The following is a 22,872-nucleotide window of genomic DNA, read 5'->3' as shown; positions in this document are numbered from 1 at the left end:
AATGTGTGAGCGCGTTTGAGCGGGCACAACTCTTACGCGTGGAACATGACCGGTTAAGAGTGGCTGTGTGACAGCGCGTGTGGTGATTAGGCGTGGGCGCAAATAAGCGGACACGTGACCTAACTCTAGCACTCGAGCGGCCGGTGGCCGCTTTATGTGAGTGAGAGACACGGGATTTGTGGTGCTTGGGTGCAGGGGTGAACACAAAAGTGGGCACGTTTACTGCATTTGAAAACACATACGGCGTGAGCCGTGCAACCAGAAATAAAAGCAACTTCGTGATTTCTCTGGTTCGTCGTAAAACGGCGGTTGTAGACAGGCGAGAGGGCAGTTTTGCCGGCTCGTTGGCTGCGTGAGAGCCATCTGCAGCAGCCACAGGAGTGGGGGCTGACAGGAAGAAGAGTTTTGACGGTGGTCCGGCCACGGCGGGACTTAACCGTCACTTCCCCCTTCTGCTAGGAGGACTTTGGAGGGGCTTCAGTTGGAAACAGGCGAGAGGGCGAGTCCGCCGGCTCGTAGGCTGTGTGGAAAACATCTGCAGTAGCCACAGGAGTGGGGACTGACAGGAAAACAGAGTTTTAACGGTGGTCCGGCCGCAGCGGGACTTAACCGTCTATTCTCTCCTTATGTATAGACGCCCAAAAATACTCGAGCGCCACGTGGTGCAAGTTAGCTTTCTGTATGTAAGAAAAGCTGGCCGCGAGCCCGGGGAAGCGGACAGTAAACATTTTTATCTGCCGCGAGAGCTGGGCTCGAACTCGGGTCTCCGGCGTTTCAGCCGCTGATTTTGCCGCTGTGCTACCGGGAGGGACACAATAGCGTTCAGTTAGCGCGAGCATACGGCAGTACGTCCTCGTGCTTATTGGCAGTCGTGCGTGCATAAAAGACAGGCTCGTTACTGCAATAGTAATATTTCCAGCCGCCTGAACTGGAGAGGGGGCTGAGAAATGCTAGAGAAAGGCGGTTTGTCCGGCCACAGCGGGACGAAAACACCCTCTGTTAATTTTCCGGTGAGTGCGGCGCGCACACGCGCGCTGAACATGCTCGTGACCGTGCGTACTCTCATTCCTTGCGAACGGCGCAATCTGCGCGGTCCAACAGGGGGGAGTGCGGGTTCGTTGGAGAGCATATGTAAGCGTCATGTCTCATGACGGCGTTTGTTCGCTGGCGTGCGTGTCTTAACAGGCTCGTGTACAGCAATATGAACAATTCCAGTCGCCTGAACTCATGAGGGGACTGAGAAATGTGCGCGAGGGTGGAACAGCTCTCTTGTAACGTAAAGAGAGCTGCAGGACCGTCCGTTTCTGCCATCCCTTGTATGTAAGCGGCGCATTAGCGCGGCATGAACAGAGGGGGGAGGAGGCTCGCTCCGAGACCGTTCATTTCTACCATCCCTTGCAAGCGGCGCGGTGGCGCGGCTTGAACAGAGGGGGAAGAGGCTCGCTCCGAGACCGTTCATTTCTACCATCCCTTGCAAGCGGCGCGGTGGCGCGGCTTGAATAGAGGGGGAGGAGGCTCGCTCCGAGACCGTTCATTTCTACCATCCCTCGCAAGCGGCGCGGTGGCGCGGCTTGAACAGAGGGGGAGGAGGCTCGCTCCGAGACCGTTCATTTCAACCATCCCTTATAAGCGGCGCGGTGGCGCGGCTTGAACAGAGGGGGGGAACAGCGGAGTGATGTCATCATAAAACTGCTCGAGTCGAGCCCGCAGGGTCGACATAGAGAGTTCCTCGCACTCGGGGCAATCGCCCGCGAGGAGTGCGGCGGCGGCGGCGGCGTGGTCACGGCCCAGACAGAGAGCGCAGACACATGGCGGTCTCTGGTGCTGAGCTGCACGTGGCACGAGCCGCAGGTGGAACGAGGCGTTTTGATAAAAACGCTCGTGCTCTTTTATGAAACGTGTGACGCAACGGCGAGAACACGTGCAATGAAAGGATATAATGCTGCCGGATAGCAGAGCAGGCACGGATGGCTGAAGGTGGCGCGATGCTGCCGGCTTCTTCAGGCGCTGTCCTCTGCTTGCTCGTCTGCACGTTCAACGGCGGCGGGTTCCAGATCCAGCGATGCGAAGGGCTTCGCTGAAGAAAAGAAAATCGAATATGCAGCCCGTGAGCCCCGCTTATATACACGTGGCCACGCCCCACCTGTAGGCAAATGAAGCCAGGTGGGCGCGAAGCGCCCTCATTGGTCGCCACGTCACGCGGGCTCACCGATAGGCTGCTGCAGTTGCCAGCAGAGCAGCCAATAGCACGCTGGAATAGCCTGCTATGGTCTGCCAGGCTGCCGCACTGCGTTGACAATGTTACAAAATTAAGGATAATTTTGGGTTTTTCAGAAATCTCGAAGAAAGAATACTTTCCCGTAGCGTAAGGAACTTACGCAATACGAGAGAACCTCTCGTAAGAGAACTTATGGCTTCCTAAAGACACGTTTATGGGTAAATAAAATATTAATAATATAAATAAAATGTATATCAAAACATATTTTAAATATAATGAAGTCATTTTATTATAGCACTCCTCAGATGTTCCTGGAAACAAAACAGAGACAGAACAGTATAAACAAACTATACAACAAACTAAACACCAAATTACAAAAACATTATTATGTGAAAGTGAATAAAGTTGTGTGTGTGTGTGTTTTCAGTTATAAATATGTGCTGTGTAAATTAGCCTATATATACTTTTAGAAATTATATATAGCCTAACTTTAAAAAACAAACAATAACCCATATAGATAAATTATAATAATTGTATAATATTAAGCATTTACTTAATATACATTGAAACATTAGGCTACTTTACTCTAGCACAGTAGTCAGTTAAGCAATTAATTAATATCTTATATTAATATGTATGTAGCCTAGGCTACATCTAAAGGTAAGTCTGCTTTAAAAAAAAATATATTACACTTCGACATGTACAGAATGTGCGCGTTAAGAAACACGTTCAACTGTGTCTTCTTAACATGTTAAAACTGTGCGTCGACTGTGCGTGTATGCCTGTTACACGACCAGAATGTGCGTGTCTACACATACAAAAGAAACACGTAAAAAATTGCTGCGTTGACGCGGAAAACAGTGCGTGTTGAAACCATAGACCGTAAAAAACAGTCATAAGTCACGCGTTTCGTATAAAGAGATTTGGCCCCGGGCGCGTTCCATAGTAGAGCCCTAGTCCAATGACGTGCGAGGTCGAGGTCATGGCCATGACGCGTAGAAGACGAGCTTTAAACTTTTTCTTTTTTCTCCACCTACGTCATGGTTCGTTTACGACAATTTTTGGCACAGACGAATGCGACGTTCGCTGCCTCTAAATTGTCGAAACTGCCGAAAATTAGGGAGATTTCCGGGAGTATACAGGCCTACACTACAGACCCGCAACAAGTGGCATGCAGAAGTCAATGACATTTCTACTGGAACTGTGGTAATGCTCATCGATCCACAATTACCATGAGCATTGTGGTTGGTAGGCAAAGTTGTGAATACCTTCCCAGGTTCTGATGGCCATATCAGAGCTGCAGATATTCAGGTAAAGGATAAGACAGTAGGTCTACACCCGACCTGTTTCCCGCCTGATCCCCATTCCTGCATTCACAGATCAAGTGGAAACTTGCTTAGCACCCAAGACTGGTTAGTACAAATATGCATAGCATATTTGGGGGCGGCAGTGTTAGGAAGTTTCATCCAATCAGAGCGCTGTTTACTAAGTGACGTCAGTCAATGCCTAGCAGTCAGCAGAAGACGAACTGAATGCTCCAATGCAGGAGATTAATATCTCCATTTCCTTCTTTCAGTAGTGGACTTATGTGAGCGAGTTAATGACCAGAATGTAAGTTGTTTGTTACCTATTATCCAGTGATCATTCCGATGTGTTTGAGCTTGTTTGTTTACAATCGGTCAGTTCCCACTAGCGCCTAAGCGCCAAAGTTCACTCGTGGCATATAACTAATTCCTAAGAGTAATTCCTTCATAGAGTAATTAATATATCTGGATGGTGATTTATATTGTTATTTATATATATTACGTTATGTGCTGTTTGTTGTACTGCCCGTTAACGCCTGTAATGACACTATAGTGTCTCTCTTAATAAATCACTCCACATGTGGACTGTAGGATCTTGTGGACTAACTAAGTACTGCAACAACTTGAATAATGAAACCAGTTTATTGCTTATGTGAATGTTACTAATTATTTATATTTAATCTTTATTGTTATCCTTTGATTATTTCAGACCACTCACTGTAACCACTCACTGTACCCATTCAACTGAATCATAAACGCCAACTTTGATTCAACTGAGTCTTATGTGTTCTTGCCAACACACCAGTGCGGATACAAAGACACCTCGAGTCTTCCAGTACAATTACAGTCCTCAATTAAATCTACAGAACAAACACTGTAAACCAAGATGAACAACACAAGTTAAAAAAAAAAAAAAAAAACATTTATTTGTGCAGGAAGTGATGCGTCTGACAGATAACACCTACAGTACCTGAGAATTTTAAGTAAATTTTGTCAGTGTAACGAGGTATGTAGGTTCAGGGAAGAAGGAGGCGGGAACCGGCGAACAATACAACACACTTTAATCAAAATAGTACAAACAAAATGAAAGTAAAAGTGGCAGCCCCTCACGGACGACTGCCGCGCACATACATAAACAAAACGTAAACAAAATACAAATCATAATCCAGGCCTGGTCCTCTCTCCTTCCTCCCATCACTCCTCCGTGAGACACGAGGCCGATGGGGCACGCAGCTGGCGCTCATCATCATAATGACCGCGGCCTCGTCCCGCTCTCACGGTCCATCAGCCTCGCTGCTCCTCTCACGGTCCCTCAGCCTCGCTGCTCGCCACAGTCAGACAAGCAAACAACCAAAAATACCACAAAGACAGACAGTGCAACTTCAGCAAGTAGTACAAGTGTTTGTCAAATACCCAAATCAGGATTTGATGGGAACCTGACAGGAGGAATTTGAAAAAAAAGATAAGGAAATTGTTACGTCTGTGCTCTGTGACTGTATTTTTGGATGTGCCAGATTTTTCTCTCTCCTCGTAGTTTCCGCTGTCTCTCCTCCTATCCTGCTTCTCATAGGTCGTTTCGGCCAAATTGGACGTGCCTTCAGAGCGCGCGGTGGTTGGTTAATTACGGGCAGCGCGGCGTCCTTTTAAAAGAGGAGCGGAAGCGTGTCATCGCTAGACGGAGAGAGCCAGAGACTGATAAGTGTTTTTAGTCCTGTGCAATGTTGTGAAATTGAACAGCGTGTGTGCCACTGTTATACCCACCATTTGTTAATTATGAACGCTTTTGCTCTTGTTTATGTCAAGTTAAGGAGATGTTGTTGTATTTGTTCTATTTTTCTTTTTACAGGAAATTTCGTTTTTCTTGGGATAAGTTAGTTGGCTTTGTGTTTATTATTTTGGCCTGGCCTGGCCCTAAAATTATTCCTGTGTTCTGATGCATTTGCTTTCTTTTTAACTTTCTGGCAATGCTCATCTCCTTTAACCTCACAAAAATAAAAACAGGAACCCTACACTCTAAAAAAAAAAAGGTTCTATCATAGGGGAACTTTTTTAGTGCTATATAGCACCAATTTTGGTGCTTCAGTGGTTCTTCAGCGGTTCTTCAATTCAGAGGTTCTTCACCGGTTCTTTGACTAAGGTGCTATATAGAACCTCTGAAGAACCTCTGAAGAACTGCTGAAGCACCAAAATTGGTGCTATATATAGCACTAAAAAAGGTTCCCCTATGATTACGAGCCAAGAACCTTTTTTGGTGCCATATAGAACCTTTTATTTTTTAGAGTGTTTTGTTACTTGCTTTTATGTTCACCCCTGCACCCCTAGACCAAGGGGTCATAAAAAAAAACATGAAATCATCTCCATCTGTCTCCTGGTATTTCATTTTCCTGATCTCATGAAGTTATATGTTGATTCCACCAGGTGGCGCCTGCAGTCAAACTGGAGTCTGGACAACTAACAATAAACAGTGGGCCTAAATCTGTGCCAAAATTCTTGTCACTCCTCCCCTTAAAAATTTTTAAAAAAAAACAAGGCTTCTGATACGTGCAACAGATCAGTCTTCAGCTGACTACAAACCAGAGACAGACGTACAGATCTTTCTATTTCTTTCAGCGCAGCAGGGGGGGAAATCAAATATAAACATGGATCCCAAATACTTTTCTCAGAATCCTGAATTAGGGCAGCCTTTACTTCCACTGCAGGACCCTCCAGAGTACTCCAGTGTTGGATTCCCTCCCTCTGAGAGCTATCCCAGCACTTCAGGTCACCCTGTGCAGCAGTATGGAGCTCCGGCAGCATCTGGCCTGAGCACCCAAGGGCCATATCTGGTGCAAACTGTGGTCACTGTGCAGCCTCCAGTTAATGTGTCCTTCACTCCACTGGCCATACCAGAGCCAGATTACCTGTGCTATTCCATCTTTACCCTGCTGTGCTGCTGTTTACCTCTGGGATCGGCTGCTCTTGTTTACTCCATCACAGTAAGTATTGCTTCATACACCGGTCTCACCTCACTTAGCATATTTACAACTGATAGGCCTACTTTTAAAAATAAATAAATAATTTAACCATTAGTTTAAAATATTATAGAACATAACTATTGTTATGAAAGTGATCACTTTATTTAAGGACTAAACAAGTCTTCAGAGGATCACGGTTCATGTCAAAATAAAGGAATCAAAGTGGAACTGAAACAGACAGCTCAGTAACGTTAGGCCATAACAGGACGAGGATGTGGTCGTAGTACTAGGAGAATATTTACCAAGGTTCATATTTCAGTGTTCAAATATTTAAAGAATGACTTCCATCTTCAAAAATTAGTCTTTATTGTTTACAGCCTGCGTTTTGATCATTTAACGTCATGGATCAAGGTTTAATTCAAATCAAGAGTTTTCCATTCAAATCAACATTGTGACGTTGTTTGAAACTCTTGTTTAAATTAAAATTCCAACGTTGTATTTAGTATGTTGTTAAACTTTTTACATCGGTTTACATTAAACCTGTTTGGTGGCTTCCCGTCACTTTCGTTTTTAAAGAAAGGGTGTGGCGCGATATGGAAAAACAACTCTGAGTTGCTGTCAATTTACAGTAGGTCCTTTTCTCTCTCTTGAGTTAAAAAAACCCCAACAAAACATAACAAAATAGGCCTACATTATGCATTACAGAAGTTTAAATACACAAATATCTTTTAGCTATCACACTGCTGCTCTCCCATTTACTCCAATACTTATAAGAGCCATTTTTAATGTTCAAAGCTTTCGGTGTCAGGCATCTTCTGCAGTTTTTTTAGCTGTGCAAAAATAAATCATTATGTTGATGGACATTGTAAACTGGTATTTATTTTATTTGAATTTATTCACGTCATTTAAATTTATTAAGTCACACACCAGACGAGAAGTGTTGAAAAAGTGAGAAAATATTGCATCCATGTTGAAAAATTAATCATACAAATACAGAATTAAATAGTAAACTAAGTGCTCTAAAATAGTAGCCTGCCTCTGCCCTCCTACGTACTTCCGCTCAATTTTCATTTACCTTCAGTACTATGTTTGGGACTGCTGTATATGCTTAGGTTCCCTTTCGAACGGTCAGTTCGTACTGCGTCTTAAGACGCCATGGGTAGGTTCTCCTACTCTCGAATATACTGAAGTAATTGTAAAATCACACAGTGCTACTGCCCAGTCAAAACAGTGTCGAGACATCTCGCACGCTATTGGCTGGCCAGTGGGAACTGCATGAACCAATGGCAGAACAGCGTAATCTGAGCGAACCAATGGGCACAAAGCCTGCGAAGCTGAGCGCAAGAGCCCGCGAAAGGGGCATATAAAATATGCTGTAACTGTCAAAAACGTCAGATTAATCTCCTTCACGATCTACGGTCCTCGCTGATAAACTCGAACTACACCACCTTCACCGTGAATTGACGAGCGTGCAGCGGAATAGCGAGCTAGCCAGCCCGGACGTCCTGCGAGAGTCAGTGGCCTGCTGTATTTCAGCGTGCTCAAATCGCCAGCGATCCCGCGATCTGTCACGCCTTTCCCCTGCGCTCTTTGGTGAAACATTACGGTGTATCCTTTCTGTACAATACTGAGAAAAACATATCACTTGTGTGCAGTACTTACCTGCACTTGGAGGATAACCACGACGGGTGCGTGATCTGTCTGGGCAAGGCCCACGCGGACGCTGCTCTCGCCGGGTCCGGCTGCTCTCACTGCGAGGGTATGCCCATTTCCTCCCTCCGTTCGTGGATAGCGCTCTTTTCAGAGCGCGACCCCGGCCCTCGCGCTCTCCCGTTCCCCTTTCCGCCCGAGCCTCGGCAGGAAAGAACGGCGGAGCCAGAGGGCTGAGTATACCGAGGCTAGCGAGTTCACGTCGGCCCAGTGCCTGTGTGACTCAACTTCACCTCAGAGAGACGTTTCCCCTGTGACGTTCCCTCGATCGGACCTGCTCCCTCCACTCGACGCAGAGGGCTTGGTCTAATTCGGCGGCAATGAGGAAGACGAATCCGCACAATTACCAACGTCTCGCTCTTCCTTTTCTCTCACTTGGGCCGCGCTAAGAAGCGCCGCGGACAGAGAATGCCAGAGTGGACGAGCGAACTAATGCCGGAGCTTCCCGCATTACTTTCTCTCAGACTGCTGGAGATATTGAGAGCGCAGTTTACGTTACAGGCTGTTGTCACTGCAGCTCGCGCTTCCTACAGCGGCAGCGTGTGCGCCCCCTCTCTCTCCCAGTGCGCGCTCACTATCGAGAGCGTGACTTACGTCATTGCTGCCTCGCTGTCTAGCGCATAATGGCGTCGTGAATGGCGGCCAAGCCCTACGTCTTTTCACTCTATCACTTATCTCAGTCCCCTATTCAGGCGACTGGAGAGGTTCAACAGTGTAGTAAACGAGTTATGAAACACGCACGCCACACACACTGAAAACACCGTCAAGAGCGCGACTTACGTCATAGCCGCGCCCTCTGCTGTTACGGTGTACTTCACACACAGGGTTGCCGGTTCGAGCCCCGCTCTCACAGGTTTCTCAGTGAGTCTCAATTTAGTGAATGGCGGCCAAGCCCTCCACCACTTCTCTCAGTAAACGAGCCTGTTATAAAACATGCAGGCCTGTACACAGAATGCTGTATTAACGCCGATCCTAATAAACAATTAAGAGTTCTTTCCTCTGTTATGACTGCAGGAAGTGTGTCCCCTACATAGGGTGTACCCCTGCATATAAGCACTGTTAATTCAGCGCTATAGAACCACTCAAAAGTCCTGCTGTGGCCGGATTACCACTACAGATTTACTTTACATTCTCTCAATCCCCTCGGTTGACGCGAATGGAGATGTAAATATTGCAGTCAACTAGCCTGTTGTCAAACACGCTCGCCTGCACATCAACGCTGTGTTTTAACAACGACCTTACTAAAATACATGCACCTTGCACATAAGCACTGTTCTCACAGATTATTGCTCACGCCGAGAGCGCTCTATATGTAGAGCACGCGCCCACTAAAGGTGTGTGCCGCTACACATAAGTGCTGTCCACACAGTGTCACATCTCTCCCCACGGCCCATTTTTGTTCCGGTCAGGGAGAAAAATACTGTTCTGAATGTTTTTCATGCAATGAATGTAAGCTACGAGTCCGCTATAATGCATGCTGTGAAGGAAATTTTACATTTAGATGTGTTTTACTATTAGATGTGTTTTTATTTCATCTAGATGTGGTTTTAACTCTTAGAAGTGTTCATTTTACTTAGATGTGTTTTTACTTAGATGTGAACCTTAACCTTTTATTCCTAGATGTGTATCACTTGTTAATATTGAACTATTAACATTGAACATGTATTTGAACTAATCATTATTAAAGAGATGTAACCAAGCTTTTAGAAATGCATACGTTAAGTGCAGGAACTCATTGTTCTGGGTGATAAATGGAAACTAGCTGGCAGGAACATATTGTTCTGAGTGATAGAGTGCTCAGTTGCAAGGAAGCTGGGTAGTGCAAGAGGTCAAGATGACATATCGTACTTTAAGTGTGACAAGTATGTGCGTTGCCGCAATTAGACTAGGAATAGACAGGATGTGTGAAAATGATGCAGCTCAAAAACAGGAAAATCTGCAGAAGTTGATATTGTGTTGTCTAGTTAGAATTTATGTTAAACATTGGGTCTGGTAAAGGTAGGTCCTTTTAAGGCAAAAAAGATTGGATACAACCAACCCAGGATGGAAGGAGGGTATATAATGGTATCCCGGAGAGCGAACTTTGCTCTTCTCATGACAGACATTCTCTGTATGTGAATTGCCTATTTCTTGCAAGAAATAAAATCATTTTTGATACTTTGACTTTTCAAAGGTTTGCATTTGTCTCCTCCCTCCTCATTTTTCGAATAGAATTATTTCCACAACAATGCTCCCCTGCATTCTACCGCCATAAAGGCGAGTTAAAAAATTCCAACTCAGAGCGTGTCAGGGTTTTTTACAGCCGCTACTTCCTTGTTCCCAAAAAAGATGGCGGCCTCAGGCCCATCTTAGATCTCAGACACCTGAACAAGGCTCTATCAAAAGGCCTTTCAGAATGCTGACATTAAAACAGATCATCGCGCAAATCTGCCCGATGGACTGGTTTTTCTCATTGGATCTGAAAGATGCTTACTCTCATATCCAAATTATTCCACGTCACAGACCGTTTTTGAGATTCGCGTTCGACGGGAAGGCTTATCAGTACACAGTCCTGCCATTTGGCCAAAATTGTGGGCGTTACATGTTTGGCCACTCAAGGGGGGCTTGAGAACCTCCCTGTGAGTGTCTTGAGCACCATCAGTGAAGCTAGAGCTCCGTCTACTAGATGTCTCTATGCCCTTAAATGGTCAGTGTTCTCTGACTGGTGTTCAGTCAGGAACTATAACCCAGTGTCATGCGAGATATCACAAATTCTTGTTTTTCTATAAGAGATGTTGGATGCAGGACACACTCCATCCACACTCAAAGTCTACACGGCAGCTATTGCCGCATCTCATAAGCCTATAGCTGGCCAATCAGTTGGCAGACACGACATGGTCATAAAATTCTTAAAAGGAGCCAGGAGGCTTAACCCCCTTCTCCCTCCTACAGTGCCATCCTGGGACCTTCATTGGTCCTAAGAGCACTAAAAAGACCTCCCTTCGAGCTGTTGCAGACGGCTGAATTAAAGCCACTTTCGCTGAAAACTGCCCTGCTATTAGCACTGGCATCTGTTAAGCGTGTCGGTGACATTCAAGCGTTATCTGTGAACGCGTCATGTTTAGAATTGGCCCAGGCGATTCTAAAGTCATCCTCAAACCAGGGCATGTACCTAAAGTGCTTTCAACACCATTCAAAGCACAGGTAATCACTCTCTCTCTGCCCTCCCCACTTCGGAGGATGAGAGACAGTTACACTTGCTCGGCCCTGTTAGGTCGCTTAGAGCATATTGAGCGGTCCTCCCACTTTAGACAGTCGGAGCAGCGCTTTGTAAGTTTTGGTGACCGAACTAAGGGACTTCCGGTCACCAAACAAAACCTAGCCAGATGGCTAGTGGACGCGATAGCGTTAGCATATGACACTATGGGCCTCCAATGCCCCATAGGTGTCAAAGCTCACTCCACCAGAGGCATGGCCTCCTCTTGGGCGTGGTCTAGTGGAGTTTTCTATGGGTGACATTTGTAGATCGGCAGGTTGGTCCTCACCATCTACTTTAACCAGATTCTTCAGTCTGGATTTCCCTGCACTGCAGGCACAAGTCCTCGCTGTATAAAAATACTAAGACGGCCTAACGAATATTAGACGGCCTTGTAAGCCCGTCCCCGTCATAAGTTGGCATTGGGGCCTTCATATACTTCAATGCTTACACATTCCTTATAGTTACCGGCCTCTATGAGCCCAGTAGTATAAGACGTGTGTACATATATATATTATATATATATATAAATGATGTGTCAGTAACTCTAGTCTTGAGCCCTTTCTAATAAGTGTTCAAACTTGAGGGAGTACATGTCACTGCGCTTATCATAGCACGGCAGGATTTTACAGGTTCCCATGGCGTCTTAAGACGCAGTACGAACTGACCATTCGAAAGGGAACGTTATCGGTTACTTAACGTAACCTCGGTTCCCTGAGATAAGGGAAGGAGTACTGCGTAGACGGCCGTGCTATGGCGCTGACTCGGGTGATCGTCGCTTCAGTCGATTTAACCTGACGTTTTTGACAGTTACAGCGTATTTTATATGCCCCTTTCGCGGGCTCTTGCGCTCAGCTTCGCGGGCTTTGTGCCCATTGGTTCGCTCAGATTACGCTGTTCTGCCATTGGTTCATGCAGTTCCCACTGGCCAGCCAATAGCGTGTGAGATGTCTCGACACTGTTGTGACTGGGCAGTAGCACTGTGTGATTTTACAATTACTTCAGTATATTTGAGAGTAGAAGAACCTACCCATGGCGTCTTAAGACGCAGTACTCCTTCCCTTATCTCAGGGAACCGAGGTTACGTTAAGTAACCGAGTACGTTTTCGCTGTAACAATTTTTTACCGGTCCAATCAGCGAACAGAGGGAGTGGCTGAGAGCGATGACGTTGATGTCGTGCGATAGTTTGAGTTAGTTCAGTAATGGTGGCGGTGAAAGATGCGAGTGTGTGGCACCGCTGACGAATGTTGAGAAGTTAAAGCTGGAGTGTGGCGAGGTGGACGAGCGAGCGAGATCGTGTGCGTGATTGAGAATGAGACACACCGGTCTCGAGTCCTCTCATGAGGGAGCACGGAGGCATATAAGAACGAGCGACACCGGTGAAGGACGAGAGAGGACAAGGCCTGGATTTTAAGTTGTGTTTTGCTTACGTTTTGTTATGTATGTGCGCGGCAGTTGTCCGTGAGGGGCACTGCTTTTACTTTCATTTTGTGTTTATTATTTGATTAAAAGTTGTTAAACGTTCGCCGGTTCCCGCCTCCTTCTTCGCTGAACAAATGAACTCCGTTACACGGAGCAAGAACAATCACTGCTGTACTGCTGAGTTGTGTTGGTGGCCATGATGTTGTGGTCCGGGAAAAGTATTTTTCAGCTCGCTCCGTTAGTGGTGAAGGAGTTGCTGAAGCCGTCCGTCTCCCACCACCGCGAAAAAAACCCAGGCTGAATTACCGACTGCTCTAGACAAACACCAAGGTCGTGTGGTAATGTAATTGCTCTCCGAATCCACATCTCTGAGTTTTCAAGAATATATCACTTCAAAATTCACTGTTTATATCCTTTTTAGACCCCTGCAGAGCACCGTACGGTTGCGTGTGCTGTAATTTGGATGCATTTCTAGACTTTTATTTCTTTAAATGCTGGCAAGTATTTACAAGAGCAAAATATTGCATCACCGCTCAAAAAATAAAAGAAGAAAAGCACGTAAACATTTGAATTGGACTGTTATTTACGGCAGCATTTATTCTTATCATACCAAGCATATGACATTTTATTTACAGCATATACAGTCATGTTATGATTGCACGAGATATGCACCACGAGAGCAGCGCGTTCCGATCATAAAACTCTCCTCTCCACCGTGAATAAATCACAATCCGAATGCACAAGGTTTTATCACTGACACTGTGAGAATCAAAGGCGAACGCCGCATGACATACGTCACGACCAAACGTTAGCGATTGGTTATGCAGATCCAGAGTGACTCTAGGCAGATCCAATAGTTTTAAACTTCAACAGAGTTCCCGCCTTCAAGGAAGTAAACGCTTGTCAATGGAGAGTGGCCAGACTCTATTTTACAAATGAAATGTACGAGAGTCTGGTAAGACCAGGCTACTAAAATAGTATAGTCTATTAAAAAAAGAGGTCCTGGGACTACGGTCCTGAAACTGTAGCCTCCGATACTCTGGGAGAATTGAGGTTGCTACTGGAAGCCACCAGGGGGCGCAATGACACTGTAAAAAACAATGTCCTTCAGATCATGAGACATTAAACTGAGGTCTTCGCTATCTGTGTGGATGTTAAAGTAAAAAAAAAAAGTAAGGGACAGTGTGACAGTATGAGAAGGATTTGATGCCCATCCTGTCATCACAAGGGGTTTTGTCTGGATCAACTAAGCCAAAATAAATGTTATTCCCCACTTAAGGCAAGGCACCACATGTGAATATGGTTTAAAAGTTCACCATACTTCCCCAGTTAATTAATCATTAAGACAAATGTTTTCAGGAATCTGCAAATGGGGCATTAAATACGCACCAGTTTGCATTAGAACAGAATAATTTTATTTAACATATTAGAGTTTTTACAGTGAGGATTTTGGTTATCTTTTTTCCATGAATCAGAATGCCATAAGGAGATTCAGTTTAATCGTCTCATCTCCAATTTTTTCCACTCACTATATATTTATTATCTTGGTTTCCATAAAGCAACATGCAATAATAGATCATGCCAAGACTAGTTAATCTAGTTGAAGTATAACTTTTAAAAACAGATTTGAAGGAAGCAAAAACTATATGCCATATGCACCAATCACTGATGTTTAAAAACTATGTGATATGTTTAACCTTTCTGTCATTTAAGAAAGGTTCTATACCCAGATTTGTAATTTTGTTGTGATTTACTTTCACAGACTCGAGATGCTAACATGTTTGGACACCAACCAATAGCAAGCAGAAACTCCAGAATGGCTCGCATCCTTAACCATGTCAGTCTTGCTATTGGCCTCCTCCTCTGGTTGATCGTTGTCATCAATGTCATTCTTGTTATCATCGCAGTTTCATAGCTATAGACCATAAGTGTAAGACATATCATGTTAGGACACCAGAAAGTTATAGATGGTGAGGGTTTTACAAACATAAACACATTATGTTTTGAATACACAGACATTTGGTGGTCTGCTTTTAAATGTTAGTGTTGCTCAAGTTATAATTGACATGAGAGCTGTAAGACTCTAAATGTGTAAGGAGCTCCATCTATAGGGCCAGTGAGGAATGATTCAGGATGTTTAATGTAACTCGTCTGCCTTATCATTATCATTTACGTAAATAAAACACATTCTTTTTTAAAGTTCATTGTTGTATTTTTAAAACAATTAAACCTTTGACTGTAAATGTATCGTCAATTAAAACATTTGTTTTTCGTCTTGTCTTTGTTATATCATAGAATGAATATGTTATTAACAAATCTTTGTGTCACAATAGTCCACTGAAGGCGAGTTGAACTGAACCCATGTGAAGTTTATTTAGATCCAACATGAACAAAATTCAAAGTAAACCATGACTATAGACTTGACCTTTAACTAAACATGAACAGAACTCACAACAGGGAACAAAGCTACAAGGTACAATGGCAACAAGAAGGCTATTACTGAGTGTGCGTCTCAATCAGCCCCCTATTTCAGATCAGGGCACTGATCAGGGTGTCAGCCCATTGACTTATGTCCTGATCAGTGCCCTGACTACTGAACTTGGGGGCTGATTGAGACGCACCCTTAGTTAAGCCCACCGGCAACTATAGTTGCCGCAGTGTATAGTTGTCATTTTCCTTTTGTAAGTATTTTTCTAGATATTATCCATGTTTTTAATCTCAATGACATGCAAGAAAACAACCAAATAAAGGATTTCAAGAGAAAAAAAAGGTATTAACTTCCTTCCTGTCACATGAGACTGCCAACTTCCTACCCCTACTTCCAGGAAGCATAATGAAGGCAAACCCTCCCAAACAAAGGTTATTTTCATGTTACTAATAAGTTTTTTTTGTTGAGATATATATATATCTACATAATCGTGAAGGTCTCTAGAATCATCCAAACAAAACAAATCTTACAACAGATCTATAGTTTTTTGTACACTTAGTCAAAAGTCCAAGCGGCAACTATAGTTGCCGGTGGGCAAATGCCTTGTAAGTACATACAATGGGGAAATGGGGTATACTGTGTTAACAGGTTCATAAATCAAGGTTTTTGGTCTTTAGTGCTTTTTGCTTTCATAAAATCCCACCTAAAACATAACTTAAAGGGTTAGTTCGCCCAAAAATGAAAATTATGTCAATAATTACTCACCCTCAGATAGGCCTCCATTGGCATTCAGTACATTTACACTCCCAAGACCCATAAAAGGCACTTCAAACGTCGTTACAAAATCCATCTCACCAGAGTGGCTCTACAATAATTTTTCGAAGCGACGACAATAGTTTTTGTGCGCAAAAAAAATCTAAATAACGACTTTATTCAACCTCTTCTTGTGTGTATGCCTCCACGACGCACACGAATTGAACAACCAAAAATACCACAAAGACAGACAGTTGGTTCCCAGTGATCAACTAACTTCAACACATGTTTGTCAAATACCCAAATCATGATTTGATGGGAACCTGACAGGAGGGATTTGAATAAAAAGATAAGGAAATTGTTACGTCTGTGACTGTATTTTTGGATGTGCGTGTTTTTTCTCTCCCCTCGTTGTTTCCGCTGTCTCTCCTCCTATCCTGCTTCTCATCGGTCGTTTCGGCCAAATTGGACGTGCCGCTGGTGTTTATTATTTTGGCCTGGAGTTATTCTTGCGTTCTGATTTATTTGCTTTCTCATCTCCTTTAACCTCACACAAATAAAAACAGGGACCCTAGAAAGTTCCTTTTAAAGGTAAACCTGCTTTGTTACTTGCTTTTATGTTCACCCCTAGACCAAAGGGTCGTAAAAAAATATTTTTAAAAGAAGTAAAAAAAAATAATAATAATTTAAATTAAAAGATGAAGAAGAAAACATGCTCAGGAATCATGAAATCATCTCCATCTGTCTCCTGGTATTTCATTTTCCTGAACTCATGTAGTTATATGTTGATTCCACCAGGTGGCGCCTGCAGTCAAACTGGAGAAGTAAAAATAAACAGTGGGTCTAAATCTGTGCCAAAATTCTTGTCACTCCTCCCCTTACAACACAACCCAACTACAAGTCACCAAAAGAGGAATGTGACACGTGCAACAGATCAGTCTTCACCTGACTACACACCAGAGACAGACGTACAGGTCTTTCTAATTATTTCAGGGGTGCAGGGGGAAAAAAATAAGTGAACCATGGATACCAAATACTCATCTCAGAATCCAGAAGTAGGGCAGCCTTTACTTGCACTGCAGGACCCTCCAGAGTACTCCAGTGTTGGATTCCCTCCCTCTGAGAGCTATCCCAGCACTTCAGGTCACCCTGTGCAGCAGTATGGAGCTCCGGCAGCATCTGGCCTGAGCACCCAAGGGCCATATCTGGTGCAAACTGTGGTCACTGTGCAGCCTCCAGTTAATGTGTCCTTCACTCCACTGGCCAAACCAGAGAAAGATTACCTGTGCTATTCCATCTTTACCCTGCTGTGCTGCTGTTTACCTCTGGGATCGGCTGCTCTTGTTTACTCAGTCACAGTAAGTATTGCTTCATACACCGGTCTCACCTCACTTAGTATATTTACAACTGATAGGCCTACTCTTCAAAATAAATAAATCATTTATTTAACCATTATTTTAAAATAATATAGAACGTAAATATTCTTTTGAAAGTGTTTATAGAAATCACTCAAATTAAGGACTAAACAAGTCTTCAGAGGATCACGGTTCGTGTGAAAATAAAGGAATCAAAGTGGAACCGAAACAGACAATAGAGACAGTAAAAATAATGAGGTGGACGTAATAGGAGGGTATGTAGCTACCACAGTTCATATTTTTAGTGTTTAATGTAAAGAATGACTTAAATCTTCAGAAATGAGTCTTTATTGTTTACAGCCTGCGTTTTAATGATCATTTAACGTCATGGATCAAGGTTGAATTCATTGTGACGTTGTTTGAACCTCTGTATGTTGTTAACCTTTTTACATCAGTTTACATTAAACCTGTTTGGTGGCTTCCCGTAACTTTCGTTTTTAAAGAAAGGGTGTGGCGGGATATGGAAAAACAAGTCTTGAGTTGCTGTTAATTTACAGTAGGTCCTTTTCTCTCTCTTGAGTTAAAACAACAACAACAACAAAATAATAGGCCTACATTATGCATTACAGAAGTTTAAATAGGCTTCTGTAAGCTTGTAAGGGTTCAGTTTGAGCAGATGTTTTATAAAACATCTGCTCAAACTGAAACCTTCCAAGATCCAAAAGATAACAAAATATGATTTATTTTATTCTATATATACCATCATCACTGTCCTCGTCAGAGCTCATTTCCCAGTACATTCAGCATCTGGCTCATATTCGCCATCTCAAACATATTCTCAAAACTACCCTTTTCAACATCTTCAAAAAACTGAGTGAGGAGGAGGGTAGTGAATAAATGCATTTAAGGGTTAATCTAGTTTTTAGTAACTTTTAAAAACAGATTTGATGGTAGCAAAACTAGAGCAAATGCTATATAAGGCACCAATCACTGATGTTTAAAAACTGTGATATGTTTTGTGATTATTTTACAGCCACTATAAATCAAATATATAATAATAATATATTTGATTTCTCATTTTATTCTTAGTTGTACACAGTATGAGTTGCTTTTTGTGTTTTCTTATTGTGTTTATATTCTGACCTGTGAAGACCTTTGATTTGTAATATTATTGTGATTTACTTTCACAGACTCGAGATGCTAACATGTTTGGACACCAACCAATAGCAAGCAGAAACTCCAGAATGGCTCGCATCCTTAACCATGTCAATGTTGCTATTGGCCTCCTCTTCTGGTTGATCATTGTTATCTATGTCATTCTTGTTGTCATCGCAGTTTCAAACGTTAGCCAGCGATTTAGACCATATAGACCATAAGTGTAAGAAATATCATGTAAGGACACCAGAAAGTTATAGATGGTGAGGGTTTTACAAACATAAATACATTATGTTTTGAATATACAGACATTTGGTGGTCTGCTTTTAAATGTTAGTGTTGCTCAAGTTATAATTGACATGAGAGCTGTAAGACTCTAAATGTGTAAGGAGCTCCATCTATAGGGCCAGTGAGGAATGATTCAGGATGTTTCATGTAACTCATCTGCTTTATCATTATTACTTACATAATTTAAGTTCATTATTGTATTTAAAAAAAATTAAAGCTTTGATTGTAAGTGTATCATCAATTAAAAAATTTGTTTTTCGTCTTGTATTTGTTATATCATATGAATATGATATTCTTGAATCTTTGTGTCACAATAGTCCACTGAAGGCAAGTTGAACTGAACACGTGCAGTTTATTTAGATCCAACATGAACAAAATTCAAAGTAAACAATGACTAGACTTGACCTTGAACTAAACATGAACAGAACTCACAACAGCGATAACAGGGAACAAAGCTAGAGAAGAGAGAAATGTAACAAGAGGGCTATAGGGTAAACGTACCTATTAAGCTCAAGTACCCATTACGCACACTACTATCTTTGAGCTCAGATTATAAAAAGAAAGAAAAAATATTTACCATCATACTTGATGTCGTAACCAATTGATGTGTTAACCTCCTGTAATGTCAAGCAAATCAGACCATTGCACGCTGAGATATGGGTATTCATGCCTTCACACTGTCTGGCGGCCATTTTGAAAGCTGTCTGAAAACTTTCACCAAAAGAGTAGCCCCTTAAATGTGCATTTTTTAGATGTTTAAGCCTTTATTTTCGATAAGAAACTTCTTACTGCAAAATTAAGAGATTCATATTTAGACTTTTGCATATTATAACCTGGAACCTGGATGTGGGAAATAATTAAAGTTTGATCCAAAGATCGTTTTAGCAAGCGCAGGTGCTACAGAACATAATTCATTATATTATAAATGTACAGTTTATTGATGTTCTGTAGTTTTACACTAGTGTATTTTTTAAAGACTCCATATTATTGTGCGGTGAGCTTAAAGGGTGCGCTAATCACAGCTTCAGTGTCATATCAATAAGAAAAAGTATATTTCATAGATATTTTCAATAATAGCTGTTCATATTAAAATGTATGAACTTAATACATGACCTAGATTATTTATTTAGCAAAATTGTCCTTTTAAATTTTATTTAATAATATTTATTAATTTAAAAAAAGTTTGCTGTTCCAATAAAGCACAGTGTGCTCCCTTTAAGCTCATCCACATTAAACGTCTATGTGAATACTTCATAAACAGACTTTAAATATTAACTCATGGTTGTCACTTCAGGTTAATCTTTATAAAATTATTCTTTAAAAATTTTGTTTAAAATAAACAAGAATTTTCCACAAAACTATGTTGTGAGCTTAATGGCAACAGGGGTGTGCTTACAAACATGTTTGTACCCATTAAGCACAGCCAGACTTTTTGTATTTAATAATGTATATCTTCATTTAAATGCTTTTGTCATTTAAAATAAAATAAAATATGATTGTGTGAGGGATTCATATTTTATTTTAACATAACTTCTTTTGCTCAAACCAATACCCTGTGCACTAAAATTTTGGTGAGCTTTCACAAAGACTAATTTCTTAAAGGTGCGGTGTGTAGTATTTATGAGGATCTATTGACAGAAATGCAATATAATATACAAAACTCTGTTTCCAGTGGTGTATAAAGACCTTACTTAATGTACCGTTATGTTTTTATTACCTTAGAATGAACCATTTCCATATACATACACCACGAGTCCCCTTACATTGAAATCAACATTTTGCGTCGTCATGTTTCTATTTCACATTTTGTCCTGTGTCGGCCCCTGTAGCTTCTCTATGTGCTTCGAAAGGGAGGGATGAGCGGCGTGTGATTGCAATTCACAACCTCACCACTAGATGCCACTAAAATGTACACACTGCACCTTTAAGACACACCTATGAACAATCAAGCACATGACATGATCACATGATGGGATAAGGGAATCACATGACAAACAGGAAATATTTCCCCATATTTTGACCATTTCCCAGTAGGCATGGTGTCTTTCAGGTGACTACTGTCCATTTAAAAAATGTAAAGGATGCTCACGGGCAATAGTGAAATTCATTTTTAATAACAAATATTAAAAATCTAAGATATTATAAGATATTATCAAAGCTTGCCTACGCTTTTGCTACAAACTCAAAAGTAGGCTATGCTATGTTTCTTTACAAAAAGAGTACATACTTGTTTTGGGCATAGTATAAGTAGGCGAATTGGGATGCAGCACTATATAAATTCAAAAATTGCTGCCTCAAGAAGCTTTACAACCCCTTTTTGGAACCCCCCTCTATACTCTATAAAATATAATTGGGGGTAGGGTTAAGGAATCTAAATTATGTTTATTTTATATTTTTGAAAGTTTTTTTTGCTGTAAATAAGTTTACGTTAAAGTCAATATGGATGTCCATATTGTATATTTCACCATCTATCCAAGTGTACAAAAATCTACGTTTTGTTCCTGTAAATGTTACAAATTAATACCTTTCGTCGGAGGACACAAGGCAGTGCTTCCTCAAACATATGTTTAATGTGTCTTCAAGATGGGAGATCTTTTAAGAAAGGGTTGAATTTAATAATGTGAGAATAAAACAAATGAAAATATGATTTCAGTTATTACATTTTAGCAGAAGGGTTTGTCTATAACACTGTAAACCAAGATGAACAACACAAGTTTTTACCATTTATTTATAGGTGCAGGAAGGGATGCGTCTCACAGATAACACCTACAGTACCTGAGAATGTATAAGTGAATTTTGTCAGACAAGCAAACAACCAAAAATACCACAAAGACAGACGGTTCCCAGTGATCAAGCAACTTCAGCATAAGTAAAAGTGTCTGTCAAATACCCAAATCAGGATTTGATGAACAGGAACCTGAGGAAACTATATATGTGGATAAAAAAAAGATGATAGTAACTTTAGGGGTGTAACGGTTCGCGTATTCGTACCGAACGGTTCACGGGATGAGTTCCAAATGGAATCAGTATTCCCTATTTGATCATCCCTATGTGAGCAGGACACGGGAATCAGTATTCCCTATTTGATCATCCCTATGTGAGCAGGACACGCGTGTACCGTATGTAGCAGTTTGGAATGCACTTGGCAAAGGGAGCGGCGTAATTTCCTCATTATCTTCAGCTGGGATGTTCCCGTGACAACGCAGCGCCGGCATAAATAAATATACAATTCATATTTTTAAGAGTTATATACAGTATTACAAAGCATATTTTTATAAACATTTTAAAATAAAAAATGTTTATTTTTATTTGCAACAGTTAGGCTAAAAAAAAGAAGATGCAGATAAAACTGCGACATCTGCTGCAGTGTTGCCAAGTTCATACATGTCCGCAGGTTGAAGCGACCCCAATTGTGTGATATTTAGCACCGGGAATGCGTATTTCAGCAGGAAACCCTGCCAAAAAGACATATATTTTACCCCCCATAAGAGATTTTTACCAAAAAAACCCCACTGAAATGAGACTGGGCTTGTTTTGGGCTAGTTTTGAGTAGCGATTGGGCGGGTTTTGTTGTGAATATCTGGCAACCCTGATCTGCTGACGGACACTGTGCTGCGTTGTCACCGGAACATCCCAGCTGAAGATAATGAGGAATTTACGCCGCTCCCTTTGCCAAGTGCATTCCAAACTGCTACATACGGCACACGTGTGTCCTGCTCACATGGGGATGATCAAATAGGGAATACTGATTCCATTTGGAACTCACCCCGTGAACCGTTCGGAATACACGAACCGTTACACCCCTAATATAAATATAAACATGCTCAGTCAGCAATCATGAAATCATCTTTATATGTCTCCTGGTATTTCATTTTCCTGAACTCATGTAGTTATATGTTGATTCCACCAGGTGGCGCCTATAAGTCAAGCTGGAGAACTGATAATAAATAGTGGGCCTAAATCTGTGCTAAAATTCGTGTCACTCCTCCCCTTAAAACACAACCCAATTACAAGTCACCAAAAGAGGAATGTGATACGTGCAACAGATC

The 22,872-nt window shown here is 42.0% G+C and overlaps 2 protein-coding genes across 5 annotated transcripts in view; both read left to right on the top strand.

The window, feature by feature from the left end:
- Positions 1–15,605, top strand: part of LOC307138486 (proline-rich transmembrane protein 1-like) — a 48,566-nt gene extending 32,961 nt beyond the window's left edge. Inside the window, exons 1-3 of one of the 4 annotated variants that reach the window (XM_079836805.1) lie at positions 3,716–3,829; positions 5,941–6,497; positions 14,607–15,605. In XM_079836805.1, the coding sequence (XP_079692931.1) occupies positions 6,162–6,497; positions 14,607–14,759 (489 nt within the window). In that variant the 5' untranslated portion in view covers positions 3,716–3,829; positions 5,941–6,161 and the 3' untranslated portion in view covers positions 14,760–15,605. Of the gene's footprint in view, positions 1–3,715; positions 3,830–5,427; positions 6,498–14,606 lie in introns of those variants that run through there. The other 3 variants (XR_013818026.1, XR_013818025.1, XM_079836806.1) reach the window with 3 other exon arrangements.
- Positions 15,606–16,942: 1,337 nt separating this feature from the next.
- On the top strand, positions 16,943–19,377 carry LOC307139026 (uncharacterized protein). Its single transcript, XM_079837802.1, has 2 exons — positions 16,943–17,383; positions 18,571–19,377. Exons 1-2 carry the CDS (start codon positions 17,048–17,050, stop codon positions 18,754–18,756), a joined length of 522 nt encoding a protein of 173 aa, XP_079693928.1. The 5' UTR covers positions 16,943–17,047; the 3' UTR covers positions 18,757–19,377.
- The last annotated feature ends 3,495 nt before the right edge of the window (positions 19,378–22,872 follow it).

This window comes from Gobio gobio, assembly GCF_949357685.1.
Source record: "Gobio gobio genome assembly, chromosome: 15".
Classification (NCBI taxonomy): Eukaryota; Metazoa; Chordata; class Actinopteri; order Cypriniformes; family Gobionidae; genus Gobio; species Gobio gobio.
The sequence above is the reverse complement of the archived record's forward strand: the minus strand, read 5'-3'. Positions and strand labels throughout refer to the sequence as shown.

What these genes read in the sequence shown, in the direction of transcription:
- LOC307139026 (XM_079837802.1), top strand. Translation starts at nt 17,048, where the DNA reads ATGGATACCAAATACTCATCTCAGAATCCAGAAGTAGGGCAGCCTTTA. An exon ending in CTCTTGTTTACTCAGTCACA is followed by an intron (nt 17,384 to 18,570) that starts GTAAGTATTGCT and finishes TTACTTTCACAG; the next exon opens with ACTCGAGATGCTAACATGTT.